Source organism: Sinocyclocheilus anshuiensis, unplaced genomic scaffold, assembly GCF_001515605.1.
Source record: "Sinocyclocheilus anshuiensis isolate Anshui unplaced genomic scaffold, SAMN03320099.WGS_v1.1 scaffold1477, whole genome shotgun sequence".
NCBI classification, from domain to species: Eukaryota; Metazoa; Chordata; class Actinopteri; order Cypriniformes; family Cyprinidae; genus Sinocyclocheilus; species Sinocyclocheilus anshuiensis.
In genome coordinates, this window is record NW_015547710.1 from 130,783 (window position 1) to 153,844 (window position 23,062).

General features: G+C 37.2%; 1 protein-coding gene across 1 annotated transcript in view; it reads left to right on the forward strand.

Moving 5' to 3' along the window:
- Positions 1 to 23,062, forward strand: part of LOC107704007 (netrin-1) — a 63,331-nt gene that overhangs the window by 21,501 nt on the left and 18,768 nt on the right. Inside the window, exon 3 of the mRNA XM_016506827.1 lies at positions 14,833 to 15,021. Within this exon, the coding sequence (XP_016362313.1) occupies positions 14,833 to 15,021 (189 nt within the window). The remainder of the gene's footprint in view (positions 1 to 14,832; positions 15,022 to 23,062) is intronic.

The following is a 23,062-nucleotide window of genomic DNA, read 5'->3' on the forward strand; positions in this document are numbered from 1 at the left end:
TTGCACATCCATTCAGATGAACTCAAAAACAGCACAGATCGCTTGGCGGAGAGTGAAACTCTGATGCGCTCAGTCAGAGAGTGTTCGGCGAGTGAAAATATATTTGAGCTAAATTTATACTTAGCCTCCAACTCACACATTGGCGAGTAAAATCTGAGAATTTATTAGCAATTGGCTAATATTAGACATCATTTAGTTGCCCAGAGTGAAGATTTAGTCGCATATGTGAGTGATTTACTCGCAATGTAGAGGGTTGCCTCTCTGCTTATAAGTTATTATAAGTGTTTCAAGGTATCAGAGCAAGTGGTTGTCCTCCATATATACTGGAATGCCAGTTGGACCTGGGACAGTATAATGGGCATTTTATTGTGGTAATTATGGTTATGGAACCTGTACAGTAACAATAACTAAATTCAATCATTGTCTGAAGTAATTTAAGTGGAACAAACCAGCTGATGAAATATGTTTAAATTTCTGACTTTGGTGATTGTTATTGTTGGATAAACTAATTTCCCCTGAAAGAAAGTAATTACGATCACTGTGGCATTTGCCAGGCTCCCAATTTTCCCTTTTTAACCAGAGTTAAATACACTTGGAAACTTTAGATAATGATGTTTAATTGTGGTATGTCATTGTGCTGTGGCACAGATAAGGGTTAAAGCAGGTTACGGGGCACATTGTTTATCATTTACTTAAAATTACCATAGAAAATTACCCTTGTTAGGCTTAGATATGTGATAAAACTGATTTAATAGCTTTGTGATTTGATTTGACCATCTGTCTTGTGGAAGATCTCTTGAGGGAACGCGTGGCCGGTGGCCACAGAGGTGCTTTCTTCACACGCAATTAGCCACTCTGAAGGCTCATGCTGAGCGTCTGATGACTTTAACATGGTGAAAAACGCTGATTACACCACAATGAGCTTTTTCAAGAAAGATGAATGGCGTCATCCAAAAAAATGGCAGAGGACTGAAGACAACGGTTAGAAAAAGAACAATAAACATGTCATAGCAGGATGAATCGGCAACCTGGGCTTTAGATTTACAGTTTTAGGGGCTTCCTGTCTGCTCCCCGCTCACACTGGGAGAGACGGTGTGCGGAACATGTGGCAGGGAGGAGAAAAAAACACAGCCCGCTGTTGATGAAGGTTTGGACAGTCGCCCAATCGAGGCTTTAGTAGCACGTCTGAGAACAATGGAAATGGATGGAAGACAAGTTAGTCTCGTTATGTTTGTATTCTGGCTGTGATATGTTTCTATCGTCCTGGGCAATGCACCGAGACCTCGGCGGGTGCGTGTATGTGTGGTCTATGTGTTCATTTATCGTCTTTAGATGGAAATTTTACCTTAAGGTAGAGGTGGAGAACATACAAATCAAATATTTCCCAATTAACACTGACGAATGAACGTTTCAAAAGCATGTTTAGAAAAAAAGCCATTTTTTTTATACATGTGGCTTCACTACAGTGCAGTTTACATACCAATATTTGTATTTTGCCTCTCGGTTTGGGGTAATATCTCCCATGAGACTCCTTCTTCTAATTAGCAGCCTGTTAAAACACTCACACAGGTCAATGGACTGAGAGAGCTGAGCCTTGAAAAATGTTTGAAGTGCTCCCCCTCTCACTGGCTGATGGACACCGGGGTCATTTCCAGGCAATCTGTTTCGATCGGCCAACAGATTTCACATGGCTCCAGACTTCACAGCCTCTCCCCTGTTCCACTGTAGTCCCTGCTTGCCCAACTGAAGTCATTTTCATGCTCTATAAATTTTATTGAAAAATCCGCTGCAGTGGAGTTGTGTTCCAATAAAACAGCATGAACGCTTGTTAACGTTGAGCGAGGACGGTAAATCGGAGCGGTGACACGCGCTAATGACATCTGCTCCAGAAGGTCTGCTCACCCTGAGACCTTCCCACCACATTGGTGTGAATGAACTCTGAGAAGGTATGTGCGTGGGGGGGTAAATGAAAAAGAGAGGCTTAGAGTCCTCACACCTGATGTGACGGCCACATTGTTATTGCTAACGAGGCTAATGGAGGGAGAAAAGGTCAGATAGTAAATCACATGAAAGCTAATCGCATAGAATAGAGACAAAGGCGATATTCCCAGCCTGTCTGTGCTCATTTTATTTATTATATTTTGTTATATACTTTATATAGGCTAACTTTTTTTTTACCTGACATTAGTAATTGTTAAAAAATTACAAACATTATAATAATCATATGTGCTCAATGAGTGAAAATCATCGCTTTTGACTCGAAACACATTCATATGTGCCGTAATGATTCTTCAAACCTCAACTACTAAAAAGTGCCAATTTCAAATGTGGTATCCCAGAAGCCATTTCCCGAAAGCCATTTACAGAAAACACCAGAGATATTTGAGTTTTAGGGAACTAGTGCTGCTATGCAAATACCACAGCAGGTGGTAAACTGGATGTAGACTGTGGAGTCGAGTTGCTGCCCAAGACAACAGTCGACTTCTCATAGATGGGCTTTCATTCCTTGGGCGTCATCTGTCTTACAAACTTTGCGAATCATCCTTAAATCCGGAGGGTGTGGAAACATAACCGATCCGATTCCTCCTCCATAGACTTTGGTTTGAGTCACCAGTGTTTCTAGGGATGAACTTTCCTTTCTGTACTGTAGTGTAAGAGGCTCTGTCTCAAAGTGCTTCTATGGCAAAACAGTTTGGAAAAAAGGAAGTCAGTTTTGAGTGTGGATAAAGCTTATATTATATGTCAATAGCTCTGTTTCCACCCAAGCTGCGAATTTACTTCATTTGAAAAATTTTAGAATATCAGAAAAACAGTTTGTGAATAAAGCAACCCTTCTATCCCAGGTGTCCAAGAAAACAAAATCGCCATTTCCAGGGGAAAAATAAAAAATAAATAAATAAATGGAAATTGTAGCCACTTAAGAGCACAGACAAAACACTCGATTGGTGGCAGATGTCAGAATGTCCAGAGCAACATTTTAGATGTGCAATGATTTATTCTTTAAGCCACTGGATTTGAGTCACAATTTTTTTTTATCCAAAATCCCAAAAAGTTTTCATAAAATGGATGGAAACACATTTAAACCTTGTGATTTGACATAAAGTATTAATCAAGGAACAGTGACAGCAATACAATATGACTCAGGAGGGCTTTTTTTTGGCCTGAGGGGAAGAATTAACACTGTAATTTTCAAACATGGTTATTTTCCCATAAAACTGCCACACCAACAACTCTGCAACATTATCGATGACTTCATTGACTAATTTGACAAGATAATGTCTTCATAAAGAGTTCCCCTTTTCTCCTTCTCTGAGTGCCAAGAGAGCTACGTACGGTTAATGCTGTGGCTCAGATTTCCAACATTCCAAACGAATGTGATATCTGTGACAAGGAGTTGAGCAATCACTTAGTTTCACAGAACTAAGCCCAAAAAGACACTGAGCTTTAACGCTGGGTGCCTTTTGACACCATTCCATTTTGGCTCAAAGTGTTTGCATGTTCTCTGTCGGCAGGTTTTACTTAATGGCCTATGGTTACACAAGACCCTTTTCAGAGAGGAGGATAAATATATTATTGTTGTTGGCAATATAACAGGACTGCTGCTAAGTTGATTTTGTTTAATGCCTCAGATCTTGCGGTGACTGGCCTTTAGTCTTGTTGCTCATGATCGTAGCTCAAGAAGATTTTTACGATGTTTAAAGCAGTGAACCAAGACAGACCAGGTAATAAAGTAAATTTCCTTTTAACATCTGCCTTGGACAATGGAATCGTGTTCAGTGTCACACTTCATTCATTAGCATCTAAACTATCTAATGGAATATACAGCAATTTTTTCCATCATTTGTAATCTGCTTCTATGGCAATGAATGGTCCAGCATTACAGGTTACTGCATTTGGCACATAGATCTAGAGGGGCGTCCCAGGAGAGAGCTTGTTGCCAGATGTGGGGTGCATGTGCAGTGAAATGGCAGTATTGTGGTGTATAAACTCTGCGTTCTGTGCTGTCGTAGCCTGAAAGCTGGATCTTTTCTCATCTTTGTGTGTCTGGCTTTGCGCAGTCTGGGGAATCTACATAAATCCCAGAAGGCTTTCCCGGAGCTGGGATGAATAGAGGTGGCCGCTTTAGTCTGCTTCTGTATAATTCTTACAACGTGAATCACACAAAACAGACATCCTCGAAAGTTCATTCAAGGCAAAGAAACAAACCGAAATATGCTCTCTTGTTTATCTCTTTTGTTTATGTCTTGCTCTTCTCTCTCTTTTCCCCTTTTCTGTCCTCACAGAATCTTTATCTTTATCTCTCGGTTATTGTTGTCTTTCTTTTTCTCCACATACACACTCATACAAAAAACATAGGAAATAGCAAGGAAATAGATGCACTCTACTTTTTGACAATATATATGTATTCCTTCATCACAGCATGCAGTTAGCTATAACTTCTGATGCAAGTGGTGGTGCACTATTTGGAACAGCTGATCACCACTAACGAGGGGGCAAGCTGGTCATTAAATGGTTGCTAATGCTGGAAAGTGGAGGTCTTTGTTGTGGTTATAGAACCCTTAGGAACCTCTTGACTTGAAACCCTTATTAGTTTCCAAGCATTCAGAGCCATCCTTCTTATCACACTGGCCCTACTTAACGTCTTCATAACAAAAGAACAGACGGAGAGAGAGAGAAAGAGTGAGATAAAGATAGAGGGAACATTATACAGAATGAACAAAGAGCCACTTAGATTATAGCAGTAACAGAAAAAAAAGAGTTCAACTGTACTACACATACTGGATCAGCAGAAAATTGAATTACTACTAAGTAAACTAGTACTGCCAACCTCACCATAAGATGTATTTTAAACTGGATGAGACAATACTAATTTCAGAAGGAAGCCGTGTCTCTATTGCCACCCTTGACATTCTTATTGAAGTCTAAACCTTGGCATGAATGTTAGAAAAAAGCACCAAAATACAAGCAAAAACTCACACGAGAGAAGGAGGTTTTTCTGTATTGCTGTGATTGGCTATAATTAATATGCCTGCCTATCATATTCACAACTGTGCTGTAAATCAGCATGAATGGGTCACACTGCTGGAAATAGAAAGACAAATTAAAAAGTAAATAATTCACCCACTCAAACATAACCACTTCTGCTCATTTATGAATTGAAATAAGCTTGAAATTACCTGAATTTGTGTATTAAAAGTGCACCACATGCCTGCAACCGTAAACTGTAAAACATGTCAAGCTGCAGTTGTGACATTAAGGAAATATTCCTACCATATCTTACCTGAAAGTTTAAATTTGTTGGTATAATTATCAAATTTTTAGGATAACATTTTTTTTTCAGTATAATTACACCTGTTGTGTTTATTAGTCTAAAATAGTAAGCAAACAGTAAGCTAGTGGAAAAGGAAGTTGCATGAAACATGCTTTAAATTATGAGACTTTGATGTGATAAAGCAATATAAATTATGTTGCAAGAATTATACTACCTATTTTTTGATAAATGTAAGATAAAATGAAAAATTATTTTACATAAAATTTAAAAACAGACCGTTTCCTCCTTATTTTAGCTCACCTTATCTTTTTGGTGGTTGGATGATTTTGATCTGATATGTTAAGCCAGTGGCTGGAAGTGTATTAAAGCATATGTTTTTGTATGCACTGTGGTTTGAAAGAGGGAGCTCCTCCAAAATTCATATATTCTTAAATTCATTGCCAAAACCGAGCATGTTTTATTACTAACCAACAGCAGTCATGCACAGCAGTGCTCCTGGGCTCCCATGTGAATGAATTTATAATTATGAAGAACCGGAGGTACACAAGTCATAATCCGAGCGTTCTTCAGCCAGTGCTGAATAATGCAGCAGATATCGTCCCAGGAGTTGGACTGAAATTAAAAGGTTATGTCGTGCGGTTGTCAGTAAAAATGTACACATTTGCAGCATATTCATTAAAATGCCAGTATGTTACTGATCTGGGAGTTGATAAACATGTAGGCCCAACCCAATTAGAGCTACTTTTAAAGTTCATGCCATAATTTAACAAGCAGAATACAAATAAATATGTGACCCTGGACCACAAAACCAGTCATAGGGTCAATCCTCTGAAAGCTCAATAAATAAGATTTTCATTGATGTATGGTTTGTTAGGATAGGACAATATTTGGCGGAGATACAACTATTTGAAAATCTGGAATCTGAAGGTGCAAAAAAAAAATCTAAATATTGAGAAAATCGCCTTTAAAGTTGTCCAAATGAAGTTCTTAGCAATACATATTACTAATCAAAAATTAAGTTTTAATATATTTACAGTAGGAAATTGACAAAATATCTTCATGGAACATGATCTTTACTTAATATCCTAATGATTTTTGCCATTAAAGAAAAATAGATCATTTTGACCCATACAATGTATTGTTGGCTATTGCTACAAATATACCCCAGCGACTTAAGACTGGTTTTGTGGTCCAGGGTCACATATGTTTTTTGGACATATTTTGATTTGTTTGTGTCTAAATAAACAGGCCATATCTGCTTCCTGAAATCTAATTCCTTAAAATCTATTCATTTACTGTAACACCACAGTCCACAATTATTATTATTATTGTTTGTAGCTTTAAATCACCAAGAGCAAACAGAACAACAGTAATCGTAACATTATGACTACCTATTTTTGCTGTGTCTGTTTTAACGCAATAAGAAAGAGTGGGAAAAAATGAAGGGCGCTCTTGTCTTGCAAAGTGAAGACAGGTTGTCGTGTGTGTTTGGGTGCGTGCGTATGTGAGAGTTTTGGTCGTGTGGAGTGATTCTCTATTTGACAGCACTCGCATTTGTCTTGAATTAGGACTCAAAGGGCTTGAGTCAGATCCGTTTGACTCCGGGGTTCACTTACAGGTGGGAACAAAAGCTTGAGCGCTCTTCAGCTCTCTCAGCATGCTGGGTGGAGAAGAGAGGCACTACATGAAATGTGCGTACTGTTAAAAGTATACTGTTGACGTGTGGGACGTGATCCCCCCCGCTGTTATTCTCCAGTGTGTCCACACCAGTTCGTCTGATCAAAGACTCAGATGGTAATATGTTCTTTTCCTGGGTGCCTCAACTCCTCTAATCTTTTATTTGTTTATTTCATGCCAAGGTGATAGTTTGGAAATCTAACACTCGATCACTCCAGGATTGGAGGAGAGGTGGTACCTCACTCTCTAAACATGTGATTTGTAGGTTTTCACTTTTTCAGGACTCATTAAAAGCATTCCAGATTTGAGTCATGATTTGGCTAATAGCTTGTTTATATTTTTAAGAGCTATTTTGAATGTTTACATTTTGCTTGACAAAGGTGCAGACAGCTGTCTACATAAAGAATAAATAATCTCAGACAGGTATGTTTCTTGTCGACAAAATGACAGTGTGAGTGACAATAGCCTATGTCAGGGTCTTGGGAAAAATCCAGTACTGCTTTTAATTCACCTTGATATGTTTTAAAAGTCTGCATTTTTTTGCACATGTGAACTATTGTGTAATATGATTTCATAGTTTTACATTATACTTTATAACACAATATTTCTGCCTATATGTGACCCTGGACCACAAAATCAGTCATAAGTCGTACGGGTATATTTGTAGCAATTTTAATGTTTTTTTTAATGCCAAAAATCATTAGGATATTAAGTAAAGATCATGTTCTATGAAGTTATTTTGTAAATTTCCTACCATAAATATATCAAAACTTAATTTTTGATTAGTAATATGCATTGCTAAGGACTTCATTTGGACAACTTTAAAGGTGATTTTCTCAATATTTTGATTGAATGCAAAAAACCAAACCATACATCAATGGAAAGCTTATTTATTCAGCTTTCAGGTAATTGACCCTTATGACTGGTTTTGTGGTCCAGGGTCACATATAATGTAAGTTAGATTAGATGATTTTCTGTGTATATGTTTGAAGCACATTATAGTAGCATTTTATCTGTGAGATTTTCTCCATACACTGTTCTACTGTAAGTTTCCTACAGCGGTTATATGAAAGCACTGTCTGTATTAACAGATAAGAAGAGCTCCAACAGCCGCGCTAACTAAAACAAACAGCAGGGGTTGCGTGCAGTTACAGTCTGAGCTATGAACTCTGGAAGACTAAGAATAAAAATTTGAGAGAAGATTCCATATGAGCACAAACTGTGCAGTGTATCTGTCTTTGTTTTGTTCCTTAATAATATTGGAAAAATGTTTTATATTCCAATCAGCAATTATTAGACTGTGAATGTGAAACATTAATTGTTTTGCGAAAAACAGTAATATGAAAGAAGAGATAATTTCCCTATAAAAGAGCATTCCAGAGAGTGTGAATCAGATAATCGGCTTCAGTGTTGTCTTTGCATTTTCAATACGAGAGAAGCACATGAAACTGATACAAACAAAGCGTTTAACAATCACCAAGCAATATGTCAACAACACATTCATATGGCAGTCAGCCAGAGAGCCTCAGAAGACAGAACTACAAATAGAGTAGACATATAAGGAAGGGAAGAAACATCTTACTATAATTATGCAACTTAATTGATCCATGTGCTGTCTTTAATAGTATAAGTTTATATGTTTATAGTAATGTTAACAGCAATAGTCTGTTTAGTTTAGAGATACAATTAGATACAATCATTTCACAAAGTCATCAGAAGTCAATGAGGCATTTTTTTTTAAAATCTGTGCAACTATGGATAAAGTGACTGCAAACATGTACCCTAAGGAATAGTTCACCCAAAAATGAAAATTCTGTCATCATTTACTCACCCTCATGTTGTTCCAAACCAATTTGACTTTCTATATTCCATGAAACACAAAATGAGAACATTTCATGAATTCTTTTCAATACCATTACTATGAATGCGATTTGAAGCTTCATAAAGGACACAAAAGCATCATAAAGGAATCATAAAAGTCTTTGTATAACAACTATATTCCAAGTCTTTGGAAATCAATAATAAATTATAAAGGACATGACTGATATCAAGATTTTCAGTGAAGAACGACTTACATTTTAGCTTGATTCTCATGCCAAACTATTATAATTAATATAATTGGAAAATAGCCCACAAGTTGAACGGACAACTTTTATACTATTTTTACAGCTTTAAAAAAAAAAAAACATTCCCTTACACTCAATTTTTTGGCTGTGCAATTCATTGTAATGGCATGGAAAGGACCGATCACTAGATTCTGCAAAATTTTTACTTTCAAGTGAAACAAAGTCAGGTTTGGAACAATATCAGAGTGAGTAAATAATAACAGATAAAAAAAAAAAAGGGATTGATTGACACTGTCGGGAGAAATATATGCCATATGCCATGAAGTTATTTATTTCTCTCAGTCCAAACCACTGAACATCTCTGGCTGACCACAGAACCACAATGCAAACGTTCATCATTGTCTCAGTGATTAAGAAAACGCATATGTTCCTTGGGGAAACTTTTTTGCAGGTATTGATTTAAGGCCCAGAGCAAAAGCCTTGAACTGACGCAACATCCGAAAAACGCATGTGCAGGCACACACATGCACTCTTACATTCCACTTACACACACACACATGCACTTCATGTCATACAAGCACCCAAGCACACTCCCCATGCTTAACTTTGCTGAAAGACGACCAAACCAAAACAAGGTTGATGTGGTGATATCTAATATTTTCTCATTAAGTCTTACGGGGCTCAGGGGCTAATCGCATTACTTAAAAGGGCACACAAAGATTTAACTAAACTAGGCATGGATGGGTCCTCTTCCATGTTTGTTTAAAAGCCCAGTAAGGATAGCACCCCTCGGCATAACTTCTTCTCTGAAGCACCGGTGTTAGGTGTTGGTATTGAGTCTGGTGGCACCGACCCCTGGTACAGGAAAGATCTCACGCCCTGGAGTTCGTGACATATGACTAGTGACACTGAAGGTCAGGACTCACACCTGAGATGGTGTCGGAGCAGACAGATATTACATGCCTGAGATGTTTCTCTGCTAAAGGATGTGTGAGCTGTGAGTGGATTCTTTAGCTCTAAGTCACAGAATGCGGGTTTGTTTTTACACCCATTTGATTTAGTGCACCACCATTTTGGTAATGCTTCACCAAACGTGTTGTTTCATTAATAAAAAAAAAGTGTACAATAGTGCAATCACCTCCTATTCTGATGGCCTCTGACTTTTTCTCTTTTTTCAAAGTCTATGCTTAGATTTCCATCAGTTTTTACATTACATTTATTACAGTATAAGCAAAAAATCATCGAAATCTGATACGTTCGGCACTCTTTTCACCCTTCACTCAAATTGTTGAAACAACAGCTGTAATCTCTGAATTATGTGTAAGGGGTGACGTCTTTTTATCTTCGCTCTGTCTGACAGTCTCGGTGAAAAAAGGCCAATAGTGTTGAGTGCTGGACTGATATCCCTGAAAACTGAAGAGAATTACCAATGGCCTCTAGTCTGACACTGTTTATACAGCACACTGTTTCAAAGAGTGTAAGAGAATTAGCATTAATCTCCTCACTTGCTGGCAGTGTTGGGAAGGTTACTTTGGAAATGTTATCATTTTGGAAAAGTTATCATATTTCAAATGTAATAAGTCATGTAACTTTTCAGTTACATTATTAAAGTAATGTAACTGATTACATTTGATTACTTTTCTAAATTTCTAATGCTTTCAACAGTTAATCATTTAGAAACATTTAAAGCAGGCAGGGTTAACCTTACAGTAGTACTCAACACTGATTACTGTCAGACATTCAAAATCCTTCATCACTTGTATTAAGATTATAATCATTTAATTTAAAGCACAGCCACCACAAAATCAGACTTTAGCACCTCTTTTTACTTTGAGATCATTTTGAGGTTAGATAGAGATTTAAAATCATTCCAATCACGGCTCAAAATTTTATATCGGTATAAGATTTTTTTTTTAATGTTTTTAAAGGGGTCCTATTATGCTTTTTCACTTTTTCAACTTTACTCTTCTAACTTTCACTAAAAATGAAAAAAAAGGTTCTAACAAATAACAAGTACAACAAAAACAAGATTCTAACACTCTTCTAGGAACATTCTTAAGGCAGTAAAAACCAATTAGCTGAGCTCGAAAGCTATCACCTTACACTCTTTCCTCACGGCTGTACGTGTTTATCAGCCTCTCAGTGAGCTGAGCTGAGCTGAACTAAAGAGGGGATGGAGACAAAACGCATCTGGTTTGGCTTTCTCCTCAACCCGGCCAATCAGAAGAGTCATCTCACCCCCTTATCTCTGCCTGGAGTTTATCGGCTAAGTGGATGTGTAGCTACAAGTGTGAATAGCTTGTTTTGTCGGTTCACTGATGAGGGTTTTCATCCTCTGTGAGTATTCTGCATTCACCAGCCTTGTTGGACGACTATAATCTTTCATTCTGTAAGGACAGATGCTGTTCCATTCTGTGGTTAGGAAGTACCACCATAGGGATGAGCTTTTCCTCCCACTTCCAAAAGCTTCTGTAATCTTGCTCCGTCACATAAGGCAACATTTAAATTATGATCATGCTTTTAAGGCAGATGACAAGACAAGATTAGTGAGTCTGAAAGCACTTCAAAGATACAAGGAAGCATGCAGGCCGAACAAGGTGTGAGAGTGGGTGTCAAAGGGCAAAACGAGCAGATCTCAAGCTGTAGAAGTGAAACAAAATGTGTCTGACAGTGAGTTGGTTGTGGGGGGACGACATAATGTACAGCCGCTTTGTGTTTGCTCCCATTGAGAGGCAACCACCCTGAATCCTGCACGCCTGTAAAAAAGCAGGTGCGAGGAGGCAGTATGCTTTGTGTGTGTGTGTGTATGTGTTCATACAGACAGGGTCATATCACAACAATCACAATCTCAATCATGAGGAAACCAGATGAGATACTGAAACAGCTTTTCCCAGCTGCCCTGTGTGTTGAGGTTGTTATTTCATGACTGAGGGCAAGAGGAAGCAGTGTGAGCCAAATACTACTACCAATAGCCTCACATGTTGACAGTGCAATTTCCTTTCAGTGGAGCTCTTTCAGGTGCATAGTGATGCCACAACAGTGTTTTCAAACTGTTATGCTCATGAGAAAAAATAAATAAATAAATAAAAATATTATATATATATATATATATTGACAGTCTATCAAATCTTGCTTAATTTAATCTTTTCATAGGATGCATTGATTGTAACAACTGCAACAAATTACAATCTAAAACAGTGCATGCTGCCCAATCCATATAAAACATCACTTCTTTTACCACAGATTGTTTTAAATCATGTTATGAAGAAAGAAAGAATATAGCTGAAAGGTTTTCGGGTGATGTCATTGTAATTTTTCACAGATTTTTCTCATTACTTTGGTAAAACATACTGTTGTGATTAGTTTTCTCAGTTTTATGTTTGTCCAATAGCAATATAAGGATTTTTTGTGTCTTGAAAAAGTAATAAAATGTGGTACTTTTTTAATTTTCAGAGAAAACAACTTGGATTTTCTGTTTATCAATAAGTTCAGCAAGTCTGTAGAAATTTAAAGAGGCTGCATAGTGGATTGCATTTACCTTGTTAGCAAAAGTGAATAATCCATAACTAGAGGGTAGGAAGGATCAGTTTCCACTGGGATCCAAACAAGCAGGCAGAATTAATACCAACAGTGTGCCTGTTTGAAAGCAAACAAGCCGTGCATGCAGTAAGTACCTTGTTAGCAAAGTGAATAATCCATAGCTAGAGGGTAGGAAGGATCAGTTTCCACTGGGATCCAAACAAGCAGGCAGAATTAATACCAACAGTGTGCCTGTTTGAAAGCAAACAAGCCGTGCATGCAGTAAGTTTGAAGAGGAGACACTTCTAGGACAGGCCAAATTATCATTCTTTATGTCCTGCAGGCATCTCGAAAAACCTATTCCAAGTTTAAATTTTTTTGGCAGCAAGTGGAAAATCTGTGGAGATGAGCCATGAGTATTTTGGGAGATACTAATTGGAGTTTTGCCAAAAAAAAAAAAAAGTCACTCTTTACCAACTAGATGGCATTGTACACAAGTGACTAAGTGTTAAAATAAGAAACAAAATCTCTGATTGTTCCTTGAAATCAGAAGGTGCAAAATAATTAGAAAGGAATATGACCCTGCAAGGGGGGAAAAAAATCAATCAAATTAATACCCACACATTATTTACATCATTACTATTTTCTGAAATAATTAAATCAAGAGATTAATTGTGATTATTTTTTTTTCTGTTAACAACTCAAATTATATATTGAATATATACAAATATTGAAATATTTTCTGTGTATGCGTTGGAACAATACTTATTATGAAAAAACTGTACAAATATACTTGCATTTTATTTTACATTACGTGCACTTGCAATGTACTTTCACAAGAAGATGCCGAGTAATACAATGTAAGTACATGGACCTAATATGGGTTAAGGATTGGTTTATGGTGCTATAAATACAAAGCAAATATTTTTCTGGTCATACTTTAATAATTAAAATACAAATATTTGCAAACAACATGTTTTTGTACTTTCTCTTTTTACCACTGAATAAATGGAGTGCAAAGGGTTCATCATATTTGGGGGTCCTTGGCATTAAGAAGTTTTAGACCATTTTCATAAAAACAAAGCTTGAAAAATTATAGGCTATTAAATCAGTCAAAAAAAACAAACAAACTTTAAAGTCATTTGCTTTTGTAAGTTGTTATGCCCTCTCATCAAAATGCTTATTTTGTCTTGAAGTCTCCTAGCATCAGACCAAATAAACACTCTGTTGAAGTTGCTCAGAGAATGATCAGCTATGCCTTGCCAGCAGTTGTCTGTGCTTGAACAGCCCAAAGCATTTTGGTAGGAGGGTTGGGATTTATTGTTGAATAATACATGAGGAGGAGCCACACCAATGTCTCACCCAGGCTTAATGAAAGAGAACATGTCTGCACACAAATCAGTCATGAATAAACATCAGACAGTAATTAAACTTGGTGGAAGCAACTTTATTCATTAGTAAAAAAGCAAGAGCACAGCTTCCTGTGCATGGTGAGGATTGGGAATGAAATGGTGATTGGAGGCCTTGTCTGATATTGCTTGGCATCATTGGGAAAGAGCAGGCCTGGTCAGAGAAAAAGCTCAGAAGCTGACCTCATTATCAGAAGTTAATTCCCTGACACTTAAGACATAGCTGTCAAACTGAGGCCTGTATCTCTACTGCATAATGATTAGAAAACTTCTCCTTATTCTTGATTTAGACTGTCTAATGACTTTCACAAGATAAGATATACTTTAATAATGTTCAAAATACACTACCATTCAAAAGTTTGGGTCAGTATTTTTTTTTTATTATTTTGAAAGAAATTAATACTTTTATTCAGCAAGGATGCATTAAATTAATCAAAAGTGACAAAATGTACTATTTCAAATCACTATTTGTTCCTTTGAACTTTTTATTTATTTTCTATTCAAATTTTAAAATTAGCTCACAATATGACTGTTTTACTGTATTTTTGCACAAATAAATGCAGCCTTGATGAGTATAAGACTTTAAAAAGCATTGCAAAAAGTGTACACACTTTGAAATGCATTGTTGTACTATTGAAATATTATATTGTATTGTTTTGCCCTTTCATACTGATGATGGTTTAAACACCATATATATTTTTTAAATCATGTAGCATTACGCCTGTGTTGCTTACAGTTCTTAAATTTGCGCTCAAACGAAATGGAAAAAAAAAATGTGACTCGTTGGATATTCTGATTTAATTGTACTTAGCTTGAAATGTTGGAGAACCTCTGTGACAGAGGATATGCTATTTAAACGAATCCATCTTCTTTGTTTCCTTTTCCGCAGCATGCAACTGTAACCTCCATGCGAGGCGCTGTCGTTTCAACATGGAGCTTTACAAACTCTCCGGGAGGAAAAGCGGAGGAGTCTGCCTGAACTGCCGCCACAATACGGCGGGTCGCCACTGCCACTACTGCAAGGAGGGCTACTACAGAGACATGTCTAAGCCCATCTCTCACAGAAAGGCCTGCAAAGGTATGAAGGGTACTGAATCTAAACACCATGGGCGAAAAGAGCGACTGGGTTTGGTCTTAAGGGCCCAAAGTCTCCAACTTATCTCGACACTTCCCTAGGAAAGCAGAAAACGCCACGGCTAAGTGATTAGCTGGCTGTTTTCTACACAGAAATTCACAGTACCACAAAGGAACCAATTAGATGAACCGGCGACTATTCAAAATGCGTTACCCCTCAAATGAAGGAGTCAGCAGGTCCAAAGGAAGAATTCTCACATTCCTGTGCACCTCAACCCCCATGAGTCTCTGTCAGCATGCAGCCCAAGGACAGGGATGTGGGTGGGGGAGGGGCGGAGGAGGAAGTTTACATCTTTCTGACATAGAGTTATTGGGATTCATTTGGGGGATGGTTTGACAGGACAAGCCAAACAAACAGAGCAGAGGTGTGAACTGATCCTTGTTACAGGTCAGATGAGTGAGAGGAATTGAGGTTAGGGGGAGGACGGACAGGAAGGGAAGATACGCAGGAGGGAATAAGCCAGCAGCTTTCCACAGGTGTGCAACTGGCTGGCGACAGCACACTTACCTGGGAGCTGTCCAGAAGAAAGAAGAGGAAAAAAAGGCCAGGCTATTCTCGCCTAACTTTGCCGTGGGGCAAGATGCTTTGTGCAAACAAGCCCCCCGTCACACCTTAGCATCTCCTCATAACAAGGTCCATTCTGCTGCTGTCCGTGACGGCTTAGGATCATTTACTTCCAGCTTTAGCTCTGGGTAAAATATTAGGTCTGTGCTGAAAGTTAAAGGCTCTGTTTTCCCAAACAGATAAATAGGTAAATAAATAAAAGCATCCATCAATCTGACAATGAAGACGGTGGGGAATGTTTTTGCATCATGTGAGAAGGTTATACTCGAAGGCTGAACAGAAGGTGTTTTTGTTTTCCCGCAATACCATCCGCATGCACGAGTCCTCATTTACAACATCCACAAAACAAAGCAATTAACCCTGCTGTTATATAGAGGCAGCTTAGGTTGTAAAGAAGTTTGATTTATATTTAGCTTTAAACTGAGGTAGAAAAACAACAACATATTTGAACGTGAATTTTGTAAGTTGAATTTTAGAAATTACATGGAACAAAATACATTTTTATGGTATATTTAATTTTGGATTTACATTTTTAAAATTAAATTGTAGACATTTGGCATTTGGCATGGCATTTCATTTTTATTTTAATTTTTTTAAACGTGATATTTATCAGTTTATATGGCATAATTTTAGTTTTAAAGTTTGTAAATGTAACCAATTAAATTGTTTTTGTGGTGTATTTTATATGAGTACAGACTGTAGTATAAACAGCAGATTAAAAAAAAAAAAAAAAAACACCTTAAAATTTTCAGATGAAGACTGATTGATTTAGGCATACTGTTTTCAACTGATTTAGGCATATCGTTTTCATGCAAATTCAAACATATTTAATTAATGTAAAAGTGAATGTGTGTTGTTTTTTCAGTTCTCAGACTACAGATCACATTCCACCTGATGAATAAGAAAAAAGATGAATGAGCATATAATAATATTCTCTGCATGGAAAGGCATTACACAAATGCATAACCTAACCAACATATCCATTCTGCCATACTCCAGACTGACATTTACCCCTCTCTGGGCTCTCGTTTTATTCTCCTGTCAACGTGGAATGCAAACAGACATTCATCATCCGACTGTGTGTTCCGCTAACCCCCATGCTATGTGTCTTATTGAGGGAAGAGAACTTCTTTTTGTTTTCACTTCCTTTCTCCTGTGGACAAGACTTGATTCTTTCAGCATCCCGTTACTCTCATTGGTGAGGTTTGCTCTGTTGGGATATGTTGGCTGGTCAAATGATGCATTTAATTGCAGAATTTTGTGCACACTTCTGTATTACAGTGTGCAAAAGGAAAAGTCATCTGTGAGCTTGAATATGTTGTTTTAAAGTGAAATGTTTTGTGACAGAAACTCTATCACAGATTCACAGGATGTGATTCAGTCAAGCTGGCATTAGATCACTCTTCAGTTTCATTTTTTTTTTCCTGCTTTTGCAAGGCTTCCGTAATTAAAATCAAGGGTGAATAATCCTGCAGGTCTCTGATGACCCTGGGCCTTTTCTCTAAAGTTTTATTAAAATGATCTGCTTTGCTTGGAAAGTTAATGAACTCTTCTGTTTCTCTGAGATTTGAGACAGAGGCCATGGAGGATTTCCCAGGCATTGGAATTAGGGTCAACAAACCAAATGGAATTCACTAATGGTTCAAGGAAAACTTTAAAAAAGAATAACAGACTAAAAATAGCCATAATACCCTTTAGATTGTTACAGAATTAGTAATAAACCTTTCAAAATATTCATGTACTACTATGATGGAGGAAATGTAGGGGGAAAATCAATTCTGGATTAAAAATGCATCGTGATCCACAGCCATTGAGAACTTTTTCTAATGTATATATAGATCGTTGTAAAGAAGATTTGCTGCAACTGTACCAAGCTTTTTGATTTCATTGAAAATTCCCAGTGCTGAATGTTTGCTGTTGCTGTCATCTGCTTGCATGTTTTTGTCTGTCTCTATACATTTCTCATTGCTTTCGTTCTTTCGCAACAATCATCCACATTTGTTCTGTTTTTGGTCAAGGCATTTATCTTCAGGTTCAACTGCCTCATTAGACTTTTGTTATTTTATGCTTGGAACATTTATCAGCACTGCTAGCAAGCTCAATAACTTTTTCAGTATTTTACTATTTTACTTGCTTGGATACTTACGTCGGTTCGCTCCGGTTCTCCTACATTACACACTCTTGAGGTTTAAACACAGAAAAACACTGGCACTTTTCAAATGAGAGGGAGATCTCCAGTTAATCTCAGCTGACTACCTCAAATCGAATGTTGCTTCATTTTAAATAGTTCTGAAAACACATTTCATCATGATTTACAAAATCTGTAACTTAAACAAGACATTTTTGTTCGATTTAATCCTGAAATTTGCCAGAGTAAGAGCCCCTAATGTAATTACAATCAAACACTGTCCAAGTTACACAGCTGTATTAGGTTACATCAAAACAGATGTACAAAAAAGGATGTGTGGTAATTATAGAAAGGTGACAAATGATATGAAGCATGGTATTTAATTCCTGCCAAAGAAAACATTTTCACAATCTAAATATGCCATATATTGCAAGTTAATGAAAATAGGTGCAAGTATGTTGTAATATATAAAGCACCTAACTCCCCTCATGCTCATTCATTTAATGTGTTCACCACATACTTTGTCTTTCTTTTGACAAGTCCTCACACTCTTAATCAGAGCAATGAAATAGTGGCAACTATATACTATAAAAATGTACTCTAGGAAAAACAATTAAAGTGTTTTCTGTTCTCGAACAGAGCTTCAAATCTAAGGGTCCCTGCTTCTTGTGTAATATATGTGTATCTTGTTGAAGGGAAAGTTCACCCAAAAATGTTCTTGTTTACTCACCCTCGTGCCATTCTAAACCTAAATGACTTTATTTCTTATGTGGAACCGAAAAGAAGATATTTTTAAGAATGTTGGTAACCAAACTGTAGATATTTCTTCTTAATCGTCCTCAAAATAGCTTCCCTTCAAGTGTAGCCTATTATATCATGATAAGATTGTAACAGTCACATTGTGTGTTTTATACCCACAAATGACTGGTAGAACCACCCAATAAAAATTCCAACATCAAATTCATATATCAAAAAACACTTGTTCCATTGGGCAACAGGAACCTTTAAAATTCATAAAGAATGATGCAGAGGTAGAGCTTCTAATGAAACTTCAGCCATCTGATTTGTGGCTTTACCCTTCATAAACCACACTGTAAACACACAAAGTGAAGGCAGCTTTGCTTTGCAAGGTGCATCTTGTTCCTCTCTTTGAGTTGTTTGCCCCATTAGTTTAATTTATTCTGCTTAGGAAACATTTGCTTCATCATTTCTCTTGCCCACTGGAGTGAGTGACTCCTTTGAAGATTTGATTTGTTAAATGAGCCATTTTGTTTTAATACAGTAAACCACACTCAGATCATATAAGTGTGTGGCGCTCTGCAAACTGTCAGCCACACCGGACCGTCGTCACCCCATTGGGTGGGATGTTAATAGTTCAGACAGTTTTGGTTAGCTTGGAATCTTGGTTCAATATTATATGGAATGTCTCAGTTTATATGGATTGCTAGAAACAGCAAGCTAAAGAGAATGAAATCAGCCTCTGATGGGATCCCAGGCAGCAAAACTTTAGTCAGTCAATCTAATTGTGCCTTCAATGGTTGCCATGGGTTTATACAAATAGACACAATAAAAGGCTAATTTTCTCCCCATCCTCATTAGGGTTCTGGGAAAAGCTAAGAAAGTTAGTACTGAGTATGCTAGTAGAGATGTTTGCAGTGAGAGCTGTGTAGTATTTGTGGTCACACTATTACGCCTTCCATTTGAACATGTGTCTTGCTTTGTCACAAAACAGTACTATTTTTAACCACAAATAACCTCTTCTGTTGGGGATTTGAAAATATTGTTTTACATTACCTCACTTTTCTCATTAGATTTCCAAAAAACGACTTATTTTGTGGCTGGATTCAATTAGATGAGAATGTAGCGCATAAAAATGACAACTTGGCAAAATGTTTGTTGACAAAAAGCAGTTGTGGTGCTTGGAGTGACATTCATAATTTCATTAAATGATTATGCTAATGCTCGCTATTGCAAAAAAAAAAAAAAAAAGAATATTTGTCTCAAAACACCCTAACATGAATTTAAGCAAAAACAGACACTCAGAAGATATCAGAAAAACACGCAGTGGTTCGTAGAGTGTAGTTGCTCTCATTTTCTCTTCCCTTTATTGACTTTATAGACATTTTTGTGGGCCAGCGCAGAAACTAAGCACTACAATACTGAGCCTGGGCTGAGCTGGCCATCCTCCAACAACACACAAATTACCCCACCGACTCTCAACATGATGTTTTTAATGGAGGAGAGGAGCTCAGACTTCAAACAGCAGCTTTATGGTAAACTATTGGCAGGGATCTAAACTTCTCACATTGTGCAATCTGCTCTAGTAAAGCTGCCGCGTGCAGATCTCTTTCAAATGGATTAAATGCTCTCATCCAGCACTCAATTTCTGGCCTTTACTCTTTAGTTTTCTTCTATAAACGTACATGTATATAATGCTCCAAATGTGCTTCACAAAATGTCAAAAAACACCATGAAAGTCCATGTGATTTACATGTCTAAATTGTTTGGAAATTCGAAATGGAGTGACCTTTTGTTTTGCACAGAAAAAAAGAAAGTCATACAGGTTTGGAATGGCACGAGGATGAGTAAATAATGCCAGAAATTTCATTTTTGGTTCCTTAAAGTTTATCTGTGAAATAAGAAAAAAGCAAAACCTTCAGGCTTGTATATCAATAAACTCTCAGCTTAGTATTTCTGGAGCAGGGACATGGCAGTGTTGAGAGTGAGTGGATGAGGAGAGGAAACAGTAGATCCATATCTTCTCCAGGAATCTGGTGTAGTACCACCACTTCACTGCTAAGTGAACAACCACTTAAACACTCCACTCCAGACACTCCAGACAGGTTCTTATCAGACAGCAGAAGCTAAAATGTTTGAGAGACATACACCTGCACTCCATGTGTTTTACATTGATTTACTGGTTGGCTCAGTGATGATTTGGACAGTTGTTGGGCAGATGCCGTTTTCCTCAAGAGAATCCTTCTCTTCAAATTTCCATTGTAGTCATTGTACTGCAACCATTTTTTTATGAAATAATAAGGCTTAAGTGCAATTAATTTTTTTTGGTAATCACTATTATTCCAAAAAAGCTAGATTGAACCTAAGGTGCTTTCGCACCGCATAGTTCTTGGAACTAGCCAGCATGGTGGTTCCTAGAGAACCAATTTCTCTGAAGCAGCCGACAACGATGTGTTCATTTACAAACGTCAACAACCGGTGATTGAAGAACGTCGTGATCGGAGTTGTTTTTGTCATGTGTCAAGGGTTTTGTGATAACAGAGATGGAATAGGGATGCACCAAAATGAAAATTCTTGGCCGAAGCCGAACAAAATACTGAATACCGAACACAGTTTTTCGCGTTTTTTTCCCGCATGTATTTCACCAATTTTTTTTCACGATTGCATACATTAAATAGCCAAAATGTGCTTTTTACGGTTTTGTCTTACTTTTCAAAGGAAAAAATGAATAGCAAAACAACAATTAAAAAATATTTACTTAACATTGATTTCTTTATGAAATAATAAGGCTTAAGTGCAATTAATTTTTTTTGGTAATCACTATTATTCCAAAAAAGCTAGATTGAACCTAAGGCGCTTTCGCACCGCATAGTTCTTGGAACTAGCCAGCATGGTGGTTCCTAGAGAACCAATTTCTCTGAAGCAGCCGACAACGATGTGTTCATTTACAAACGTCAACAACCGGTGATTGAAGAACGTCGTGATCGGAGTTGTTTTTGTCATGTGTCAAGGGTTTTGTGATAACAGAGATGGAATAGGGATGCACCAAAATGAAAATTCTTGGCCGAAGCCGAACAAAATACTGAATACCGAACACAGTTTTTCGCGTTTTTTTCCCGCATGTATTTCACCAATTTTTTTTCACGATTGCATACATTAAATAGCCAAAATGTGCTTTTTACGGTTTTGTCTTACTTTTCAAAGGAAAAAATGAATAGCAAAACAACAATTAAAAAATATTTACTTAACATTGAACATTTTTTAACATTCTAGCAGACATTATACCAACAAAGCACAATTTAACCTAAAATTAATAAGTTAGTAAAATAATATTTTTGGGCCATTTTTGAGACCTCCTTCTTGAATCAGGCATGTATTTTTGTACTGTACAAATGAATGCAGCCTTGCTGAGCAGAAGAGAATTCTTTTAAAACATTAGAAAAGATTACAGATCCCAATTTGAACACTATGTGTGAATGTTATAATAAATGTATTAATAGAGTTGTTGTAATTATTATTATCATTATTATTGTCTTACTTTTTTATTTTATTTTACAGAACAACAGTAAAAATTACTAACATTTATTAATGTTGATGGAGTTCTTGCTTTTTCTCAGCTTTTATTTTGGCAGAAACCCGCAGGAAGACCTCAGTGCTTCTTTTTGTTGACAACGGCAGATTTATAAATTATGTTTGTCGCAGGTATCGCATTGTCACATGCCTTTAAAAAATTCATAAAAATGTTACTGAGCAACTGACGAGTATCACTGTTTCAGCACAGATTTTCCTCGTGCTTTGGATTTTGAACCCTGGCTAGCAAATAACGCCGCGAGCTCGTGCAGCACTGTTTGAATGCATGCAATTCATGCATGTATTAGAAAACATAACATTCTGCAAATTATTTACTAATTGTATAAGGCCATTTCGCGATTTCAATCATCATACAGTAAGCAGCAACAACCACCCCTTCCTCTTTTCATCGGAGACATGAGATGCAACACTAAGCAGTCTCTCGCTGTTCGGTGCTTGTAATGATTTTTGCATCTTTCTCGGGCACATTTAAATGCTTCCACACTGCCGACATGTTTGCTGCATTAGTGCGCACCTCTATTTGATCGCGTCACATCATTGTTCGGCACAATTTATTTAGTCTTTTCGCTTATTCGGCCGAACACCGAACGAGCTTTTTTTTTTGCTTTTGAAATTTTTGGCCGAACAATTTCGGTTGCCGAACATTCGGTGCATCCCTAATGGCATGTAAATGCACAATTTACGCGATTGAAAGAGCATGAAAATCTGACTAAATTTCATATGACAACTTGCAGTGTTATCATCAAGGCTGAGAAAAGAACAAAACGCTGCAGACAACAGGCCGTTATCACTGTTTTCAATGTTTGTGAAGAAAATATTTTGACACGGCTTTTAAAAAATGCTGGGTAGCCAGTGTTTCGTATGCGTTTGGCCAATCAGCATACACGTACGTCACTGGTAGTTCCTATAGAACTGTTTTAGACCCTACTCTGAAGTAGGAGCTAATTTAGTTCCACCAAACAG